Genomic DNA, 19,403 nt, shown 5'->3' with positions numbered 1-19,403 from the left:
TTCAGCAAAATATTAAAACTCATTTTTTATACCTTTCACTGCATGGATACATTTTGTACCCCACAGTTAAGCTTTAGATCACCTCTTCTTTAGAACTCAGGATTTTTATCTTGGATGGAAGGGCAGCAAAATAGTATTAATAGTTCCTGGGCATCAAAATAAACTATGGTAAAACAACAGCACACAACTGCTTAGGAGGGTTTTTTTCCCCTTCTAGAAATTCATGAGTATTTACAAGTACATGATCCCATGAGTCATCCAAATAATCTCAATTCTGAGTACTCCTGGACCACAAATTCCGTGACTCTCTCTAATCAATTGATTTTTTGCTGGATCTGTTCCTGCACATAAACATGGGAATGGCAGCAGTTTCACTGCCATATTTACACTTGTGGAGGTCGCAGGGATAATTGAGGAAAACTCAACTAAGATTTGTTTGTGCACTATTTCAAAACACAAGGAATGGTGAATTGTTCACTTTTATAAGCAAGATTTTTATGTGACTAAAATTAAAATATTATTTTCTTATTCTTTTATAAGTGGAGAGGTATACATATTTTAAAACTAGTCTAAGGGAAAGCTCTCCAGAACATTTTTTTCAAAAAAATAAAAAGAACTGCTCCCAAAGGGATAAGGAAAGCAAAAACCCCCTTTATTTGATTTATTTGTGATAAGGTCCTCCAAAACTTCATCTTTTATGACTTGAAAAAAAGAGATGTACACAACACTCCTAACCTCCTGTTATGACAGTTTATGTTTCCTATCCAGCTTATTTAACTCAAATGCCTGGGAAATAGACACAATTACCACCTTATGGAATGCTACTTAACTTTAAATGCTCCCCTCTGAATAGAAATCCACTTTATCTTCTCAGAGTTATTCCAGTTTCTCAGGAATTATTTCCTCTATAGGCTCCTGAAATGCTCTTGTTTCATCATTTAAAAATTTAAACTAACAATTGTTCAGAAATATCTTTTATTAGAACAAAGGCAATTCCCATGCAGTGGATTCTGTTCACAAGGGCTCGTACAAAGGAGCTGCATACTATGCCCATATACAGCTTTAATCATTCACTCTTTCAGCTGTTATCAATTTAAAACCAATGAAACTCCCACACTGAGTCCATTTGAGCAGTCAATTTTAATATCTTGGGGCATCTGTAGTTATTCTGAATTGGCTGCAAAAGCAGAACTAACAAGTTAAGCTCTAACCATAAGTCTACATCAGGCTGGTAAACCATACATCAAACACCGACAGTTAGTCAATACTGTAGTATGAAAAACCAACAAGCATTTTTAAGAAGAGCAATATATTCATAATATGTTTGGCGGTATGGTTTACATTACACATCCCTGCTATCTGCACGTTTAGAAGAATTCTGCTGGAGATGGTGGAGTGTGTGACAGCTTCACACAGGGATATAAAACCAGACACCAGAAGAGAAGGGAATGGACGTTCACAAGTTGTATAATATAAAATTATTATTATGGCTGCAATGAATTGCTCGTTCTGGGGAGCTTCAAGTTTTCCCTGAGCTTGACAGGGCTACTTTTTTTTTCTTTTTTGTCTTTTGAGTAGCTCTTTCCAGCTGCAGCAAAGCCACTAACCCAGGGCTGCAGAAATCTCAACTATGGGAGACAATTCTTCTGGAAAAGAAACAATTAAAACAAAATCACTAAAGCCACATCCTCACTGAGAATGTCATTGTTTAACTGTTTTGGGTGTACATGGATGAGATGTGGCCACACTTGGAAGGAACTCATACTTCAGTGTTTTTTATTAAAAGAAAAAGGGAAGGGCATATCCAATACTCCAAAGTCTCAGGAAGAAGCTTAAATTCTGGCATGAGAGGAGATGGTATAATGGTACAATGCCCAAGTTTTTAGAAATGCGAATTATATCTATGTAATCCTGTGCCTTTCAGGAACACAATTAACTGTGCAACATCTGGATTTGAACTGCTGCACTAACAGAGCTTTGTACCAACATCCAAGTAGTTTTTTCTATGTATCTGTTTGAATGTCAGGAGAAGAAAGAAGAATGAAAAGAGAAAATCAGAGATGAATGTACAAGGAGAGGGATGGGACAGTAGGCACCAGAGCTGTGAACTTTTGCAGAGGGAAGTCATGCGTTTGGAGCCATATTCTTAAAGGTGACTTCTTCTAGCTGCTCTATGTGTAGCCAGACACATTAAGTCAGACATTAAAGTGATGCTGATTCCAGACTGGGGCTCCAAATAATGCCATGACACTTTTACAATAAGTGGGGCAGGTCCTCAGCTGACTGAAGTCGGTGAAGTTGTCAATGGAGCTCCCCTGATTTATGCAAGCTGGGAATCTTGCCAGTCCTTTTAATGTGGAGATTTACTATATATCGTTGATCCGTGGTGGTCATCAATTAAAAAAAAAAATTACATTTGTGAACAGTTACTATTAAGTGGTATATGAGCTGCCAGATTTGTTTCACATTCTCAGAAAAAGGGAAAATAGTACCACAGACACAGGTCTCTTTTAAGATATTCTGGTTTTACTGGAGACAAGAGCTTGTTTGAATTCAAAGAGAGGGTGTCTGGTGTACTACTCAAAACACTTCTCCCAAAATGAGACATTTAAAAATTCTCAGAATCATTTTTTAGCATCATGTCAAAGGAACAAATCACTTTGTTCAGTGTCTGGCCATCCACAAGATTTAGGAAAATTGCTTCCAAATGTCCATATCAAAGAAAGAAATACCCTTGTGACCCATTGTCCCTGCAAGTCAAAGGAAACATTTCCCAACTGTCCCTAAGCTGATGTGCACCAGAACACTTGCAAAATTCCTTCATAATCTGCAAGAATTACAGAGTACACCAAAGATGGGCCTTAATCTGCTCTTCTGGACTTCTCATGAACATTCTGCTCATTACACTGAACTCCTCCACGGTCCAGTGAAACATATGATAGAATAAAGACATTTTCCCTTGCCTGGAAATGGAATGGTTGGAGATCTCTGTGCTGTGATCTGCACAACCACCAACATATGCTGAGCCCTGTTCTATAGGCTATCAAGCCAAATCACAGCTAGTTCCTTTCACTAGCAATTGAGTGGCTTTTATTTTCATCTTGAAACAGTTGTCACCGTTCCAAATTTTATGCTGTTTTGGTTTTTGCCTTAGCTTATGAAATACATTCAATGGAGTTCCTTCAGCGTCTAGCTTTTGGGAAAGAAAGATCCACCCTAGAAGAAAAGGAACCTAAATAAATTTCTTGCCAGCTGCATAGCTTCATTTTCCTCATTTCCCACAGTGTCATTTATATGAGGTTGTTGCTCATGTTTTTTTACTCTTTGCTGAGAGTGTATTTTGTGATAGTGTATTACCAACACAAGCATCATAGCTTTAAAATCACAGTTTCACAGAAGTTTCTTTTCCTTTGTTGGTCTAGAAAATCTCAGAAATCAGGATGCTAGGAGGCCAACATCAAGTCGGAGGTTGGCAATTCATTCTGGGTAATACTAAATCATGACAAAGCTCAAACATAAAAGATCAAAGTTCAATTATAGACTATAAAGTCATTTTTAAAGAGAAGATTTATATATTATTTTTCTAGCATATTAGCGCAGATTCTGTAAATTCTGAGAATATTTCAATGCCGAGGAACCAAGGACCCCTGCCCTAGCGTATAAATTTGGACAGTTATTCGCAAAATAACACTGCTCAAATGGCAGACATGGGACATGCCTCTTATTTACTATTTCTAGGTTGTGTGCACGTGTATATCTAAGAACAGAATTGTGCTTAGAGACACAAGCACATTCCACAACGTCCCTGCATTGCACATCATCTCAGAAATGCTTCAAAAAGCTTCGAGACCAAGGGTATTTTGTGTAAGCATGAGCGAGATGGAACAAGGACAGATGATCTTCATTAGGGCTCTGGCTGGAGCACGAAGAGCCCCAGTCACCAGCCCATTGCAATGAATGGAGCCAACGTGCTGTTCCCATCCTGACTTCTTTTCTGCACAGGACTAGAAAGCAGACAGGACAATGAGGACAAAAATAACTTTTTGTCATGCAAAGTGTCGGTGCATCTTCATTTTCAGATCAACATGTAGCTAACGTTTAACCATCAGTCTTCTACATTCCCTGCCCTGACTGTTATCCTCCTTACTATTTTCATTTAACTCCCTGCTTTACTTTCTACATGCATATCTGCTACACTCTACACAAGCAAAGTTTGGGTGAGAGTTAAATGACAATCACATAATTTCTAGATTTCCTGATAACAGTGTTGGCAGAACAAAGTACCCCAGGAGATCAAACTGCTATTTAATTTTGAAGCCTGTATTCCCAAATTTGGTTAATGTGGAGAAATGTGTGGAGTCTCCTGGCCAAGTGTGCACGCATCAGCGACTCACTGAGCACAGGACTATGTTTAAGTGAACTTACCACCTTAAAATGTATTTACTCATGACTATAATTTACGTGTTAAATTTATTGGAGTTTTGGTTCCAGCGTGACATACAATGTAAAAAATCAATATAGATTTGAGAGCTTTATAGTGCCCCTGGCAAATATGAATAGCACTTGATGAAAAGTGAAGGTTTTCACAGCACCTACAGTGCCACTGCATTGGAGTAATTAACACCACACGCTTCACAGATATTTATATCAATTCTTCACCAGCACACAGAACAGCTCTTTGTCAGGAATTTGGTACCAAGATGTCCTGCAAGGCTTTATACACACTTTTATTACAAGCCCCTATTTTAAGGGATTTACAATTCTGACAGAAGTATTTCCCTATGGAATAAAAGGTCGTAGGCATGTTCTGAGAGCTGGAGGAATTTTTCTTGTAAAAATTGGTTAACATTTTTTTCCCTTAAGAATCAAGCAAATAAATAGTTCTGAGGGGTTTCTGCAACCATTTAAGTCACCTTTAGAAAAATAAATAGATGCATCTTATAATACAAAAATTTGGCAAGCTTTCCATTGGTAATCTGGGTGGTTGAATTTTGTGATTTAAAAATATTCTAATACGAGACTAAAAATTAACATTTAAAAGTGGTCTCTGCATAAGCACCGCAACTGCATTTTCATAACATTTTAACAGATTAAGGGGATAAACTCTGGTGAAGACAATGAAGGAACCTTATCAAATGAGTATTTTACATAGACTTACTGTAGATTGGAATTAAGCCGTGCTAATGAACCCTGCCTCATTTGCATGGCCAAAACCTAATCCTAATGAAACTTCATGGTAGATAACTAACGTGTTTTCTTCATGGCAACATTATTTTGGCAATAAAACTGTGCCTGGTACAGATTCTGAGTTACTGAGCCACCAATCAACAACACCTCAGTCATCCATGGAAAAGTATCCCAGGTAGAACCAAGTTATGCTGATGAATCAAGAGTTTAATGCAACTCTAGCCAAACCCAAATTCATCTGGCTTTCCTAGAGAGATACATTAGAGGGTGGATTTGAGTTATGCTAATGAATCTGGATCTGTTAGCAGGGATCACATCTGATCCCTATGCAACACTGCAGGAGATTCATCAGCCACACTTTATTAAGCAGAAAAACCTCCAACCCTTAAATCCAGAAATTAAAAGACTGAAATTACTCCTCTTTTACTGTAATGACTGAACAAACTAACATGATGCATTCAAATCCCACCCTCTGCTCACAAAGTACTTCAAAAAGGCAAAACCCTCTGAAGTATTGAAATCAGTTACTACAAATGTATAAGGACAGATCCTGAAAGTTTGGTGTGCAGGTGTGCACACCTCACACACACATATTGACACATAAATGACATTTTTTCAAAGTTTCTGTGTCAGCTGGAAACAGAACCCCATAACTGAGTCACATTGTTGTTTCATATAATGAAAATTTCCTTACAGTAAACAAAACTGCACTGAGCATCTCTGCACGTATCTAAAACATAAGAACTCAATTCATCAAATCTTCTTCTCTCCAGACATGGGCCCAGCTGGTGCTGAACTCTTGTAGCTGCTTTAGCTTATTCTGGCTGGGGTCAATCTCTTGGCTCAGGACAGACACTCTAGGAACACCCCTTGCCATTTTTGACACACCACTGGAAAACTCACACTCCAGAGATTGACAGGGGTGGCTGGCAAAATGCCTCTTCCTAGTCAATTTGCATGTGCAGTTGTGGGTTTCACACATAATAATTTGGGAGTGCGTAAATTTTTCAAGTATTATTCCAGACAATATTTAAAAGCACAGCTTTGCTTGGATGTTAGTGGTCAGAATGCTACTGCCTTCAAGTTAACTACCAGCTTCTCAGTGAAACACTTCTTGGATAAACGAACAAACACGTTTTATCAAAGAAACAATTTTTTAAGAATATGTGAAAGTGACGGCTGACCAGCTTAGCAAGAAATTGGAATAGGAAAAAAACCCACAGATTCAGAGCATTTCTTATTCGTTGACATGTATTTCAAATTGTTAAAAATGGATTTTGTTGGTGAGATAGAAAAATAATGAGAGAAGACAGCAGAAAGTCTTTCAATAAATTAGTCAGCACAGCATCTGAGGGTCCTATTTTGGGTTCTAAAACATAAAACTATATCGATATTCTTTTCTTAAAAAGAAATGGAGTTGTGCAGCATCTTGATTTGCATTGTTTGTGGTGTTAAATGGAGGGGCTTTTACCACTTGCACACCAAAGCAGAAAAACTGCAGGAGCAGTCAGATATCACAGAGGTAGATGAACCATACATTGATTCTTTTTTTCTTTATAGTTCACCAGTGTGTTATGAGACACAGCAACAAAACCATATTTAAGAAGTGCTTGTCCAATGGACTGAGTCAAATATTCATTTGTGATTTTTTAAATTTTTACACCAAAAAGAAGAAGACTGAACACACCTTTAATAAGTCCCTTTTCTTGCAATGTTTTCAAGGAGGGTCTTCGGGAGATGAACTTCTTTAATCTGCTTTTAATGCGGTTTCTGTCATTTGTGTCAGAGGCACTGTAGTTCAGCCTGAAAACTGAAGGAAACCAAGAGAGAAATTTTTAGTGAAATGATATTTCTGAATTAACAGTAGGTTTCTGAGATATCCTGAGAAAAGCGTGGCCACAACCACCCTGGTAAGACCCCAGTCATGCGGTAGGTCAGCAGCGTGGCCGGTTGGACACTGCAAACCATCTGATGAATACTTTTGTGAATAAACACGGCGAGTTCGCCCTGTGGGTTACGCGCAGAGCTCGGTTATTTATTGCCCACAAGTATTTGGATGGCGACCAGTTTGCTCATGAAGTGTTCACGGATCCCACAAGTTTCACATGGGTGATTTTTCAGCTCCAGCTCCGGGCTCCGAGCGTGCTACGCACTATTAGCTGTGCACTCCTAGCAATGGGAGAGGGATGGATGGCCACACCACCAGAGAAGGACTGGATGCTCTTGCCAAGATGGATTAAGCGTTATATATATATTTAATGCAGTTATAGAAAACATGGCTGCGTGCCACAAAATGTGTGCAAGACGCATTAATTTATGGAAAGAAAAGTATTCCCGTCCTAATGATTATATTTTATTATATTTAAGCATTTACCAAACTGAGAAACAATTTGAGCGCAATTTATTCCTGCTCTGTGTCAGAAAGACACAGAATCCAGCTGCAGAAAATCCCCTGGAGGAGGTTTCAAAGGCATAAATTTAACTTTTTCTCTGCTGAGGTGCTTACAGGGCACCGTGATGGCTATCAAAATAGTAAGGAGAAGTTCAGCCTGTTCCAGAAGCAGCAGAGATGCCATAGGGAGACCTTTCCTAGAGTTTTTCCTAAACAAGCTGGTTTTTAAAGATTTTTAACAAATCACCTGAGACTTGCCACCCTTGAATAACTCTTGTTCAGTGTCCTGAGCTCTGTCTCTGTGCCCATTTCTGACTAATTTAATGGGGCAGCCAGAGTGGTGCAGCCCCCTTGGCAAAGGCCTCCAGTCAGAGAGGGTTGGCTTCTTCTTTCTAAGGAAAGAACAGCTTCCCATCTTCTCTTGGAAATCAATTAACCAATTAATCAATTAACCAATTAATCAATTAATCAATCCACCAAAATACAATATTCTCCACTAGGTGCACTGGCAGGAGCCTGGTCCATTGTCCCTTTGACAGAATCTCTAAAGAGATAATTTAGCTGCAGTTGCAGACATGCTCCCTCCTCTCCCCATGCAGACTGAACCTCCCCTATAATGCAGCAATCTTCAGACAGAGGATCCAAGCAAAGAGAGAGCAAAAGTAAAAATTAAAAATATGGTCATTATTATCAGTCTTTTTTTTTTTTTATCAAGGCATTTTGCATTAGTTTTTAACAGAACCAGAACATTCAAAGGTGCACAATTATAAAACAATGGCAAGCTAAAATAACTGGTTAAGCAACAGCAACAACCCTGGAATATTGTGGTTTACATTACAAATCTGATTTTAACAGCCAAACTTATAAAATGGTTTATGCTTTGCTGTTGTCAAGGGAGAAAAACTTGCCAAATTGTTCATTTTAAGTAAATAGAACATAGCCAATTAAGGAAAGCAATATTTAAACACATGCCTACAATGATCAGAGCATAGTTTGCTTCTGATTTCACTACTGATTTTAACAGAAGAGTGTTCCATTTTCCCACAGCACTAAAATGACCCCACACATACCTCCACAAACTAGTAATCACACAGGACAAATAAAAGGACACTTTACTGGAAAATACATGGCTTGGTACAATAATCCATCACTTATGAAAACTGAAATTCACATTTTTTAATGGTAGCATTCCTGGAGGGATGTATCATAGAACATAAAGATTAGCATTCAATTGATGGTTGGTGCTTTTTTAACATTATAGCAGAGGACTTTTTGTTCGAAATTGAGCAATCCTTGGCAGGGACAAGCTAAAATTCCAAGTCACTTGGCTGTGCTATAAAAAGAACAACAAATGGATGTTTCTAATTCTGCATCTTAGTGGTACTTTGAAACAGTGAAGTGAGATGTGTTTAGTTTGGGGTCTCTTTTGTTGCTCAGTGTCACTCTGTCCACAGCAATTCACAACTAGGTTGCCTTTACCCTGAAGCTTCCCCAAATGATGTAAATGATGCAGGAGTGAAAAATATACTTTAGGTCCTCCATTTGTCTGCCACTTTTCCCATTCTGGGGGCTCTGAAGTGTTTTATGCCCACTTTGACTATTTAAGGTGTTCCAAGTGAAGTACATGTGGTCGTCCTGTGAAGGATAGAACAGCAGAGTGAACATCCCTCTCTTTAAAAAACAATTAACCCAGCTGGAAGTTTTATACCTGAAACAGCAATTATGGTGTTAAAACTACATCTAGAGGTAGGAATAATTATTGTCATGGATATCTTTGTATGTATCACATTTTGCTGCATGGCACAAAGTTCAAAACGACACTTGATGAATTTCTCATTTTATTCTATTAAATACATGTGAGTCACCAGAAAAAAACTCCAAGCCTCATAGAAGTTTAAGGGTTTAGATAGCATGTTCCAAAACCAAGCTTAGGCAGAAATATTCATGTTGGGAACTCACTTAGAAGTATTCCTTCTCTTGCCAAACAATTCTTCTCCCGATATCCCCACATTAAAATGGCTGTGCTATACCCAATAGTAAAAAAAATAAATCAAAACCAACCAACCAAAAAAAAAAAAAAAACCAAAAAACCACAACAGTTATAAAACTCAAAAAGCACAATAAATTTTTTTTAACACCTTCCTTTTTAAATTTCAGGTTCTGGATTTGGCCAGAAGGAACCTACATGAAAGAAAGCTGGCAAATATCAAACAACATAAAAAAGGAGAAGTCAGTTCCATACAGAAGCTAAAAGGACTGATGAATAAAAGGACGGAAGTACAAAATAATAATATTTTTTTTTCTGCTAGTGCAAGTGTGTGCAAGGACTCTTCACCAGCAAAAATGTAAGCTGAATATTGTCGGATTTTCATGTTTGACTGGTAGTAAGTTGAGTCCTTAGATCTAGAAAAGCATTTCTGATTACTTTTGATACTTTATTAGACCTCCATTATTCTACAGGTTGGAAAGGTATGAAAGGACAAATGAAATAATGGCAAGATCTTTTCCTCAGTTCTTAAGATGTATGAAGTCAAACTAGCTAATCACAATAGGGAAGTGCCATTAAGATTGGATACAAAAAAAAAATATTATAAACAGATTTTTAGGGCTAAAAGAAAGAACACACCTTTGGCCCTTATTGTTGGATAGCATTGTAATAACATTGGCTGAATTAGAGGGAATAAGTACAAGTTAAATGCTCAGGAAAAAAAACAACAACAACAAAAAAAAAAAAACCACACCAAAAAGCACTGATCATAAACTGACCTGTACTTTTCTGGCTTTTAAAAATTGTCTGAGTCCTTATTTAAATCTAGCCTTAATAATAGCATTTAAATAATAGAATCATGGAAAGCAAGAATGAATGTAACATCTCCCAGTGACACACTTCCACAGAAAACAAAGTTTTGAGATGTAAAGATGAATAATTAAGTTTTAACATCCTGGACTGTAACTATGATGCAATGAGAATAAAGTTACTATAGTTTAATCAGGATTAAGCAGTGACCAACAAATTGCAGGGTGAAGCTACAAAAGCCTTGCTCCAAGATTTTGGTATGGTGACCACTCTCAGAAGTAGGCAAGGCTCTGAACTCTTCAGGGCCAGGATAAAATTGTTTGAGATAACTTCCTGTGAATTTAATAATGAATCTAGACAATGTATTTCTAGCAGAATGTTTTTCCTGGGTGTGATGTTCTGAGCAAAGCTTGGATGATTCAGTGTGTAAAATTTTTTAATATGTCCTAAACTCTATATTTTATTGGCAAGACTTTGTAACTCCCCATAACACGGTCTCAAATTCCTTCCAACGACTTTTATTTCACTCTTAATTTACTCTGCATTTGTACATAATCTCAGGGGTTTACCTATGATTAATTCCTGCCAGGTACAGTGTATCTGAACACTTCCAATGTGTTGAAAGCATTGGTTTTTGAAGAACTATCCATTAATGACTTTCTGAACTGTGACAATGGATATTGACAGTGCTTGTCAGACTAAAGCACTATTGATTGTCTCACATCATGTGTATTGCAAAACCAATTTCTTTCAAGTACCTCTTCCTAACTGAAATACATTATTATGATGCCTATCTGTTTATTATAACACCCAAAATTACTGTATGTAATTCATTTGGATGGAAAGAGCAGAATGAAGAGCAGCAGTGGCAATGGATAAGAGATTTAAATATCTTTGCATTCCTACCTTCTCTTCCGTTAGCCTTGATCTCCAGGAAAAAAAATAACAAAATAATTAGCCTGGACCATCCATATTTTTTTAGTACTTTTCAAAGATGTTAAAATTTTGTGAAGTTCTTAGAAAGAGATGAGTTGTTGTATAATGATATATATAACACCCATAAACGGAGTTAAAGTAATTATTTCCCAAGGAATACTAAAAATGACAGGCTTGACCATTCAAAATACAGAATACACTAACCAAAATCCTAGCTGGAACATTCTTAAAATACATATGAACAGATCCTTGAGCTTAACTCTCATGTCTTGAAATAAAAATTTTATAAAGTCCTTTACAGAGCCATAACCAGAGTCCTCAGCAACACCTTGCAGGACTGAAACAAAGCTGAGATGACAAAAGAGGGAGGCAGGAATAGGTCTCTGTGACTTTGGAGAAAGAAAGTGCCAGTCTAACAGCAGTGCTACCACATATGTGTGAAAATATTAATTGGAAGGAATTAATTAGTTAATTAATTAATTTCAAGCAATGGGGATGCTTAATTGCTGAGTGTCTTATATTTCTGAAGAAGCGTATCTTAAAGTGCAGAGGTGTATGATAATGCTCACATTCTAAAAGACACGGTAATTTAATATATTGACTCATAACTTCAAGTTTTATTGGATACCACTGGAATTGAGAATTCAACATTTCATCAAATTTTTTTGCCTGCAGTAGATGTAAAACTACTGTTAGTCCTTTAAGGACGGAGCAGCATGCATCATTGCCTGTAAAAACTGACAGGTTTTCAACCAGCACCAGAGTTTTGAAAGTGACAAACCCAAGTCCTTCTTCCTTCCTCTTCTTTGTGATGCTCTGAGATGGAGCCAATAAAATCTCCTCTAAACGGATAAAGAATTCACCTCCCCTTCTTTATTGAGTGAAGGACTTTTGCCAGTCATCCTGTTTTATCCCTTGGTGAAATCCCTGGGCATGTCTCTGAATTACACAAACTATCATGAATAATTTTTTTTTTTAAAGAGTAAAATGAGAGACAGGTACACAGTCAGATAAAGAGCACTAGAAAAATTATGGATGGAAAAATAAATCAGGATTTGGGCATTGCCGCTGATCATTATTCTTATAAGCTTCAAAATTACAGAATGTATAACTACAGAGCATAGACTCAAAATGTGCAGCATCACAATGGGTATCACCTTCCAGGAGAGGCTCAGAAGATTTTTGCTTGATTTGGCACCAAAGGACCCGAAGTGATTCAGGTTTATGGTGCAATAATAGATATTTGCCACAGCAAGTATATCTACATTTACAGATGTTTATGAAGTAAGCTCAGAAATAAACAATAGGAAAAAGAAAACAGTGATTATATAGCACAAATAATTTTTCTGTAATATGACAGCCTAACAACTTAAGTGCTCAGTAGTGTCATTACACTTTGTGAAATTTGCGTGCATTAGCAGTAAAGATTCAATAAAATGGCTGTATAATTCATATTTTGCATCATGCTCTTATGCTTATAAAATAAAAAAAAATTGTCCCCCTCTAATAATAAATGGAAATAAATTAATAGCATGTTAAACATCACTACACATTTACATTGTAAAATAAAAATGCCACTCCTCACACCGCTTTTCTTAGTGGTATTTGCACCATAAATGTTTAGAAATGTAAGCAATATTTCTGAGTATATACTGGATTTATTAACACAGATCATACCTTTGTTTAATAAAATAAATAATATTTTTTTAGAAAATGAAAATGTAATAGGCCAAATCTATCTGGATTTCAATTGTGTATTTGATATGATGCCAAACAGGAAATGATTAGTTAAACTACAGAAGACGTAGAGAACTAAAACAATAACTGTGAAGTGACTAAATAAGGTATTAAAATGAGCTTTGTTGAAAGAACTACTGAATTGCAGGGAAGTTACCAGTGGAAGTCCTGAAATATTCTTGGAACTGGTCTTTGAGTTTTCATTAAAGACTTCAGCAGGAAAAGTAGAAGCATTCAAAAAATTGCTTGTTGACTCAAGGCTGCAAGCATCATCACTTGAGACAAGAATTTGGGATATCAGGCAAGAACTTGGTGATTTTGAGACTGGAAACAGGAGTAACTGGATTGGAACTATGCACAGCATGGTTAGAGAAGGATTGGAATTATGGAATCATGGAGTCATGAAGGTGGGAGAAGACCTCTAAGAACATCAAGTCCAACTCTTCCTCAGCACTTCCAAGCCCACCACTAACCCATGCCCTCAAGTGCCACATCTACACATCTTCCCAACATTTCCAGAGATCATGACTCAACCACTGCTACCCTGGGCAGCCTATTTCAGTATCCGACCAGCAAATCCAAAATATTTAATTTTAATTAATAAAAAAAAAAAATAATCCTCTCTCAGGGACACATATGTGAGGTGGGAATTCCTGGCAGAAGAGGTGCAGGCAGCAGCAGCGAGAAGCACCAGGAGAAAGAGGCTGCTGAGGTTTTGGAAGGAGCCAGGGAGCTTGGCACGCTCGGCCAGCTGGAAAGTGGCTGGGAAGAGCTGGGATTGTTCTCTATGAATTTGCTGGTGGGGGTGGGAAAAGGAGCAGCAGAGGAGAGGAGGACAGCAGGGAGGGAGAAGAGCTGTTTTAACTGAAGAACAATGTTGGCATGAGAATAGATGAGTATAAACTGGCCATAATATGAAGTTCTAAACCACCCTTTTAAAGACGTCGTGGTGGCAAATAAAACTAAAAGAATTTAAGATGCAGCTTAATAAATTTATGTATGAGGACACAGAACACTGTACCTTGTGACAGGAGAGACTGGACTAGATCACTCAGAACTTGCCAAGCCTTTCTTTCCACAATTTTTTTTTTTGGTATTGTCACAATATTAGAAACACTGTTATACAAACTTAACTTGAATATAAAAACCAGAATGCCAGAAATCAATGAATTCATTTTATTCATACAGTATGACCAGTTTATGTTCATCTAATGTAAAACATGTGGGGCTTGGATGAAATGTGCTACAGCACACAAAGTCAGAGTATTTGGAGTTTAGGAAGAGAGAGCACAGTGTACTTGGGAAGGGGAAACTGGTCTGCCTGAGATCATCTCAGGGATTAGGACTCTTGACACAGCTTCTTTGCAAAAACATTCCCAGGAGAATACTCAATGGATGGAACACATAGGAATTGGAGAGCGATCCCTGCCCTTGCCTAACTGGGTGAATCAGAGTTTGCAGCCACACAGTCTTATCCCACTCATTTCTCAGTTACTGAGAAAAAGAACTGCAATATTTGAGTTAATGACTTTTGAAGCTGACATAGATCGTATAAAATATTATTTAAGAAGACTTCACAAAACAAAAAAGGAATCCCATGCAATTGGAGGTTGAGGAAGACAGAGCAAGATACTGTAGACAATTTCCAGATTAAGCTGAACAAGTAATTTACAATAAATAATGCATTCAGGGGCTTATAGAATGTGGAGTTCTGTTTGCTTTCTTCTGTTGTGAAATATATGCAAATAACTTTCAAGTCTTTAAACTTGCCTCCTGAGTTAATCTGAAAAAAACCTTTTCAACCTTTTGCAAATATTATGAATAGTCATCACTTCCACTAAACTGCTCAGGCAAAAGGACAAGAAAATTATATGGTTCCATTTTCTACCAGGAGCACTGGACAGATTTACACCAAAATAAAACCCTTTTGGGGGCTGGGTGCTAGTAGCCATGTGGCAATTTTACCTTAAAAACCTGCATATAATTCTGTCTTATGCATTTGGAAGCAAATTAATTATCTGTAGAGAACAAGGGAGTCTTGTATTTATATCAGCCTTGTTAAGAATTGTACAAATGTTTCATATATTGAAATTTTGACATGTGCTTGGATACCATGTTGAGCCTCTAATTCAGATCCAGTCTTTTGGGACCCTTCCAGAAAGAATATCCTACCAAGGAATTTACTTTTTCTTGAAACTTTTATTAATTATGTTTCATTCTTCTAGATCTTAGAAGTAAATTAATTTAGTATTTAATTATATTCCCATTGTAGTCAGTCTCTGATTATACTCATAACCCTATATTTTTTGACCCACAATGAACTTCTAGTGTTTCTTATACAATAAAGGACAGAATAATTTCACAGTGCCTCAGTTATGAAACCAACATGCTAAAACTGTTTATTTCCAATGAGAAACAGTAGTGACATTCAGCTCTATATTTGCTGTTTCAAACCACAAGTTCCAGCACATTTTTCTGTTTTAAACAGCAAGTTTAGTACTTTCCAGCGACTGTAGATGTGGTAGCATATGAAGGAGAAAGGCACACCCATTATCTTTAAAGTAATCAAAAAATATCTAGCCAGAGATCTGAAATCCATTTGCTGTACTCTGTCAACTATACCTTATCAAATTATCCCTACCTCAATTATATCATTAGAGTAAGAACAACAACAGAAGATCATCCATGAGCTCATTTGTAAAAGGAGCACGTTGTCAGATTTCAGAACTCCTTTTACTTCTTACCTCAAGTGAAAATTCTGGTAAGAATCTCCAATAGCTATGCTCACATAAATATAAACCTTAGACAGTCGATCTCATGCCATCAACTAAATTTTATTTTAAAACAGAAATTATTTCCACTTGCTAAGACTGGAAACAACTGATCTTCAGACTTTTGAGCAGTTGCGGCTCTTTGCTCAGGTAGTGTCCATGTGAGGACATTGGAAAAGCTTCCCTAAAGGTGATTTAGGATCTGACTAAAATAAACAAACCAAAAAACAGGACCAAAAGTAGGCTACAGGCTTTTTAGTGAGGCTACAGCTTTTTTTTGGTGAGGCTACCTTACAAAGGCTGGGAGTGAAGAAGGAGCCTTGTGAGATGTGCTGTGGGTCACCCTCCTGCTGGACTGAGACAGGGGAATTATAGGAGGAAAAGGGAAATCCAGAAAGGAGCTGCTGGGTTATTTAGCCATGTGTTTTGTGGCTGGGACCCCAAGTCTGCCTGGGCCTGGTGCAGGGCTCAGAGAGGGACACCTCCAGAGATGCTGCTGGGCATGTGGTGACATTTAGTCCTTTATCCAGCCTCCAGAACAGCTGCACTGGAACAAGCTGCTTGAGCAGGCAAATAGTTACTAATTATCAGGCTATTTTCCTGAAATAAAATCAGGCCAGCCATCACAACAACTCTGAGACTCTTCAATCAGCTACTTGTGGGGTTTTCATGGGTGCACTGACTCTCTGTTTGACCAGCCATGGTCAAAATTCAGACAAAATGTTAAAAACAGCCAATAGAAGACTGTTTCAGCTTTAAAATTAATGTTCCAGCTGACAAACTGTGCAGGGGCTTAACCTACTTTGGAACATATTTAATAGCATAATTTAGCCTCAAAAAAGAAAAGCAAAATAACTAATGATGGACAAATTTAGGGGTCGAATCTAGTTCAGATAAACATTCAAAAGTTCAGATGTTTAACCGAACCTTATCTTGTCCATGAAAAGCCTCAAACTGAAGGGCCATATCAAATATAAGCAAAGCACAGGAGGTTGTGGAAACTTTTCCTCACAGAAGGAAAACTATTATCAGAAACCTGCACCTTATTGCAGCACTCACGTGTAAAGCAGTTAAGCATCAAAGAGAAAGCAAAACATTTCAGAAAACTGCTTCATGGTCACAGTAATATTTGGATGAAATCCAACACAGAGAAAAGAAAATAATATTAAGGGGAAAGATAATACAAATGCAATTAGACTATCAACCAATAAAACTTGATAGCTGAAACCTTCCAAGCTTACAGAGAATAAGGAAACTGGAGATCAGAGGACTCTGCCTTTTGAAGTCTTGCTGTCCAGATCCTGGGGACCATTATCCAGCTGAGCATTTTAAAGACATTATGAATATTCTGTCACAGAATTAGAAAGCTTTATTACTGTGTATGACCTGTAACTTGAGCAGGGACAGCTACAAATGAATTCCAAATAAACAATTGTTTGGAAAAGGTGAATTCTGTTAATTTAGCTTTCTGGGTTACAACTCACCAGTTAAAAAACTTGCTTTCAAACTTCAGTAACTCCTTGTGGGTTATTGATAACAGAAGGTATAATTCTAATGGATCCTCTCCATTCTCACATTCTCCAAATACAAACAATTTTTAAGAAACTCTATTAGAAAAGAGGAGACTGCTGCTTTGCCTTGCCTGCCAGTTTCTCACTCAGCAGGAAATATCTGCTGCAGTACCCCAAAAGAAACCAAATTCAGACACGAGAAGCAGCAAACTACAGTGTTTCAGGGTCCTTTCTTTCCCTTTCTCCATGTCTCCATGTTTCAATCATCCTCTTTTCCTAAGCCTCTACCTCACGTTTTCTTCTGCCTCCATCCCTACAACTACCTGTGAAAATAGAAAAAAAATTGCTTCTCTCATATTTGAACACCTAATTCAAACCACCAGGTGCTAAAACAATAGATATTTCAAACCAGACATCAAATGTTAGTTCAGAAATGACTGTGTGCCTTGCATTAAGAGCAAAGTTAAAACAATAAATCAAGTATTCCACTGCTTGTAATTGTGCCTTAATATCAGTTCTACCCTTGATCCATCATATTGAGTGATCAGATAACACAGTATAATAATCCAGGTGTTACAGTGTTTTCATTATTTATTCATTAATTTTTAGTGCTATCTTTTGATTTTCAAACACATCAACTCAAATACTTTCAAAAGAAGAAAGGAAGGTAGGAGCATTATAGCACCCTAAAATTATCATCTTTCATTTTAAATAGAAAGGAAAGAGGTTATTACATGTGTTTTCACACAAATATGTATACACACAAAGATTACCTTTGCAGGAACTTCTGAACTTCTAGGAAACCATAGAAATGAGACAACGTTTGGCTTAAGTGAATCCATCTATGGCTTGGATATAAGACAGTCAGACAGTGATTTTGAGGTCATCACCTGAACTGCTTAATTTTTAGTCACCTTTCTGGTTCTTCCAGTATCATTTATCAAGGGAAAACCTGTGCTGCTCAGGAGCCAGCGGACTCCTGAGAAAAATAAAATAAAAAGGCCTTTTCTGAATAGGTCACAGCTATGCTGTCCTAGAAAGAGTGAGCATGAAGTGATGTGGAGCATGAGTTCCCACACCTTGAATAAATCTTTCCTTACAGAAACCCACCAAGACAAAGGCTGTCTTTCCCTGATTTATAAGTTTATGCCCCAAATTCTGTTAATTGGTAAATGATCCAATGTGCATCTGGCTGCCCTCCTGTTCTGTCCTGCCCACATCTGGCCACTTTCCCTTGGGCCCTGAGTCCTTGGATTGAAAATAACCTTCCTCAGCAAAGGTGACTATAAAATGCACTGTCACTATGTCATTGCAAAATATATTAACTGTAAAGCTTCCTCTAGTAGAGATTCATACCTGTATGCTTTTAAAATTATTTCTGTGTTCTGTACTAAGTGTCTTCATGAATTTCAGGATAAGTACATTAAAATCCTTTTTTGTCTCCAAAGGTTGTTTTTTTTTTTTCAAATGTATTAGCACTGGTGTATTTTAAATGTTTTAATTTTGTGTATTTTAAATGTGTTGTTTGCAAAGAGTTGCTCAGTTTTATAAGAATGTTACTTCTTTGTTTAAATTGAACACCTTAAAAATTAATTACAAAAGCTGTTATCACATGTAGGCACATATTTTATGTGCTATGAAAAGCCTTAAGGCAAGTTTGCTCCTTAGTTTTCATAATGAATGCACTGGATGCAAGAGATTAAAGGACAGCAAAATCTACCTGTCCTGGTTGTTTACTTTTAATGTCTAAAAAAGCGGCAATGAAAGAGATAAATAAAATTCCTACACTGTATCAGGTGAACCATTTCCACATGAGAGACTGAATTCTGGTTTCCAAGTCAGTGGGAAGGCCTAAAAATTGAGTATCAGTGCAAAAAACACTAACTGAAAGGGAAAAAGATTCAGAAAAGAGTTCTTTGAGATGATCAGAAAAAGAAAAGCAGCACCCCATCATAGGAAAGGCTACAAAATCTTGGCTGGCCTAGTTATAAGCCCAAGCAGGGGGTGGTACACCTGAGGCAGAACTGCTGCAAATGAGGAGCAGGCTAAATGTTGCCACAAGATCACAATTG

The 19,403-nt window shown here is 37.3% G+C and overlaps 1 protein-coding gene across 1 annotated transcript in view; it reads right to left on the bottom strand.

Annotated features, from left to right (window-relative positions):
• The window catches only part of ARHGAP15 (Rho GTPase activating protein 15), a 303,832-nt gene that overhangs the window by 126,440 nt on the left and 157,989 nt on the right, over positions 1-19,403 (bottom strand). The window contains exon 8 of the mRNA XM_054278010.1: positions 6,875-6,997. Coding sequence (XP_054133985.1) covers positions 6,875-6,997 — 123 coding nt within the window. The remainder of the gene's footprint in view (positions 1-6,874; positions 6,998-19,403) is intronic.

Source organism: Melozone crissalis, unplaced genomic scaffold (assembly GCF_028551555.1).
Source record: "Melozone crissalis strain CALT ecotype California unplaced genomic scaffold, PUWL_Pcris_2 ptg000023l_1, whole genome shotgun sequence".
Taxonomy (NCBI): Eukaryota; Metazoa; Chordata; class Aves; order Passeriformes; family Passerellidae; genus Melozone; species Melozone crissalis.
The sequence above is the reverse complement of the archived record's forward strand: the minus strand, read 5'-3'. Positions and strand labels throughout refer to the sequence as shown.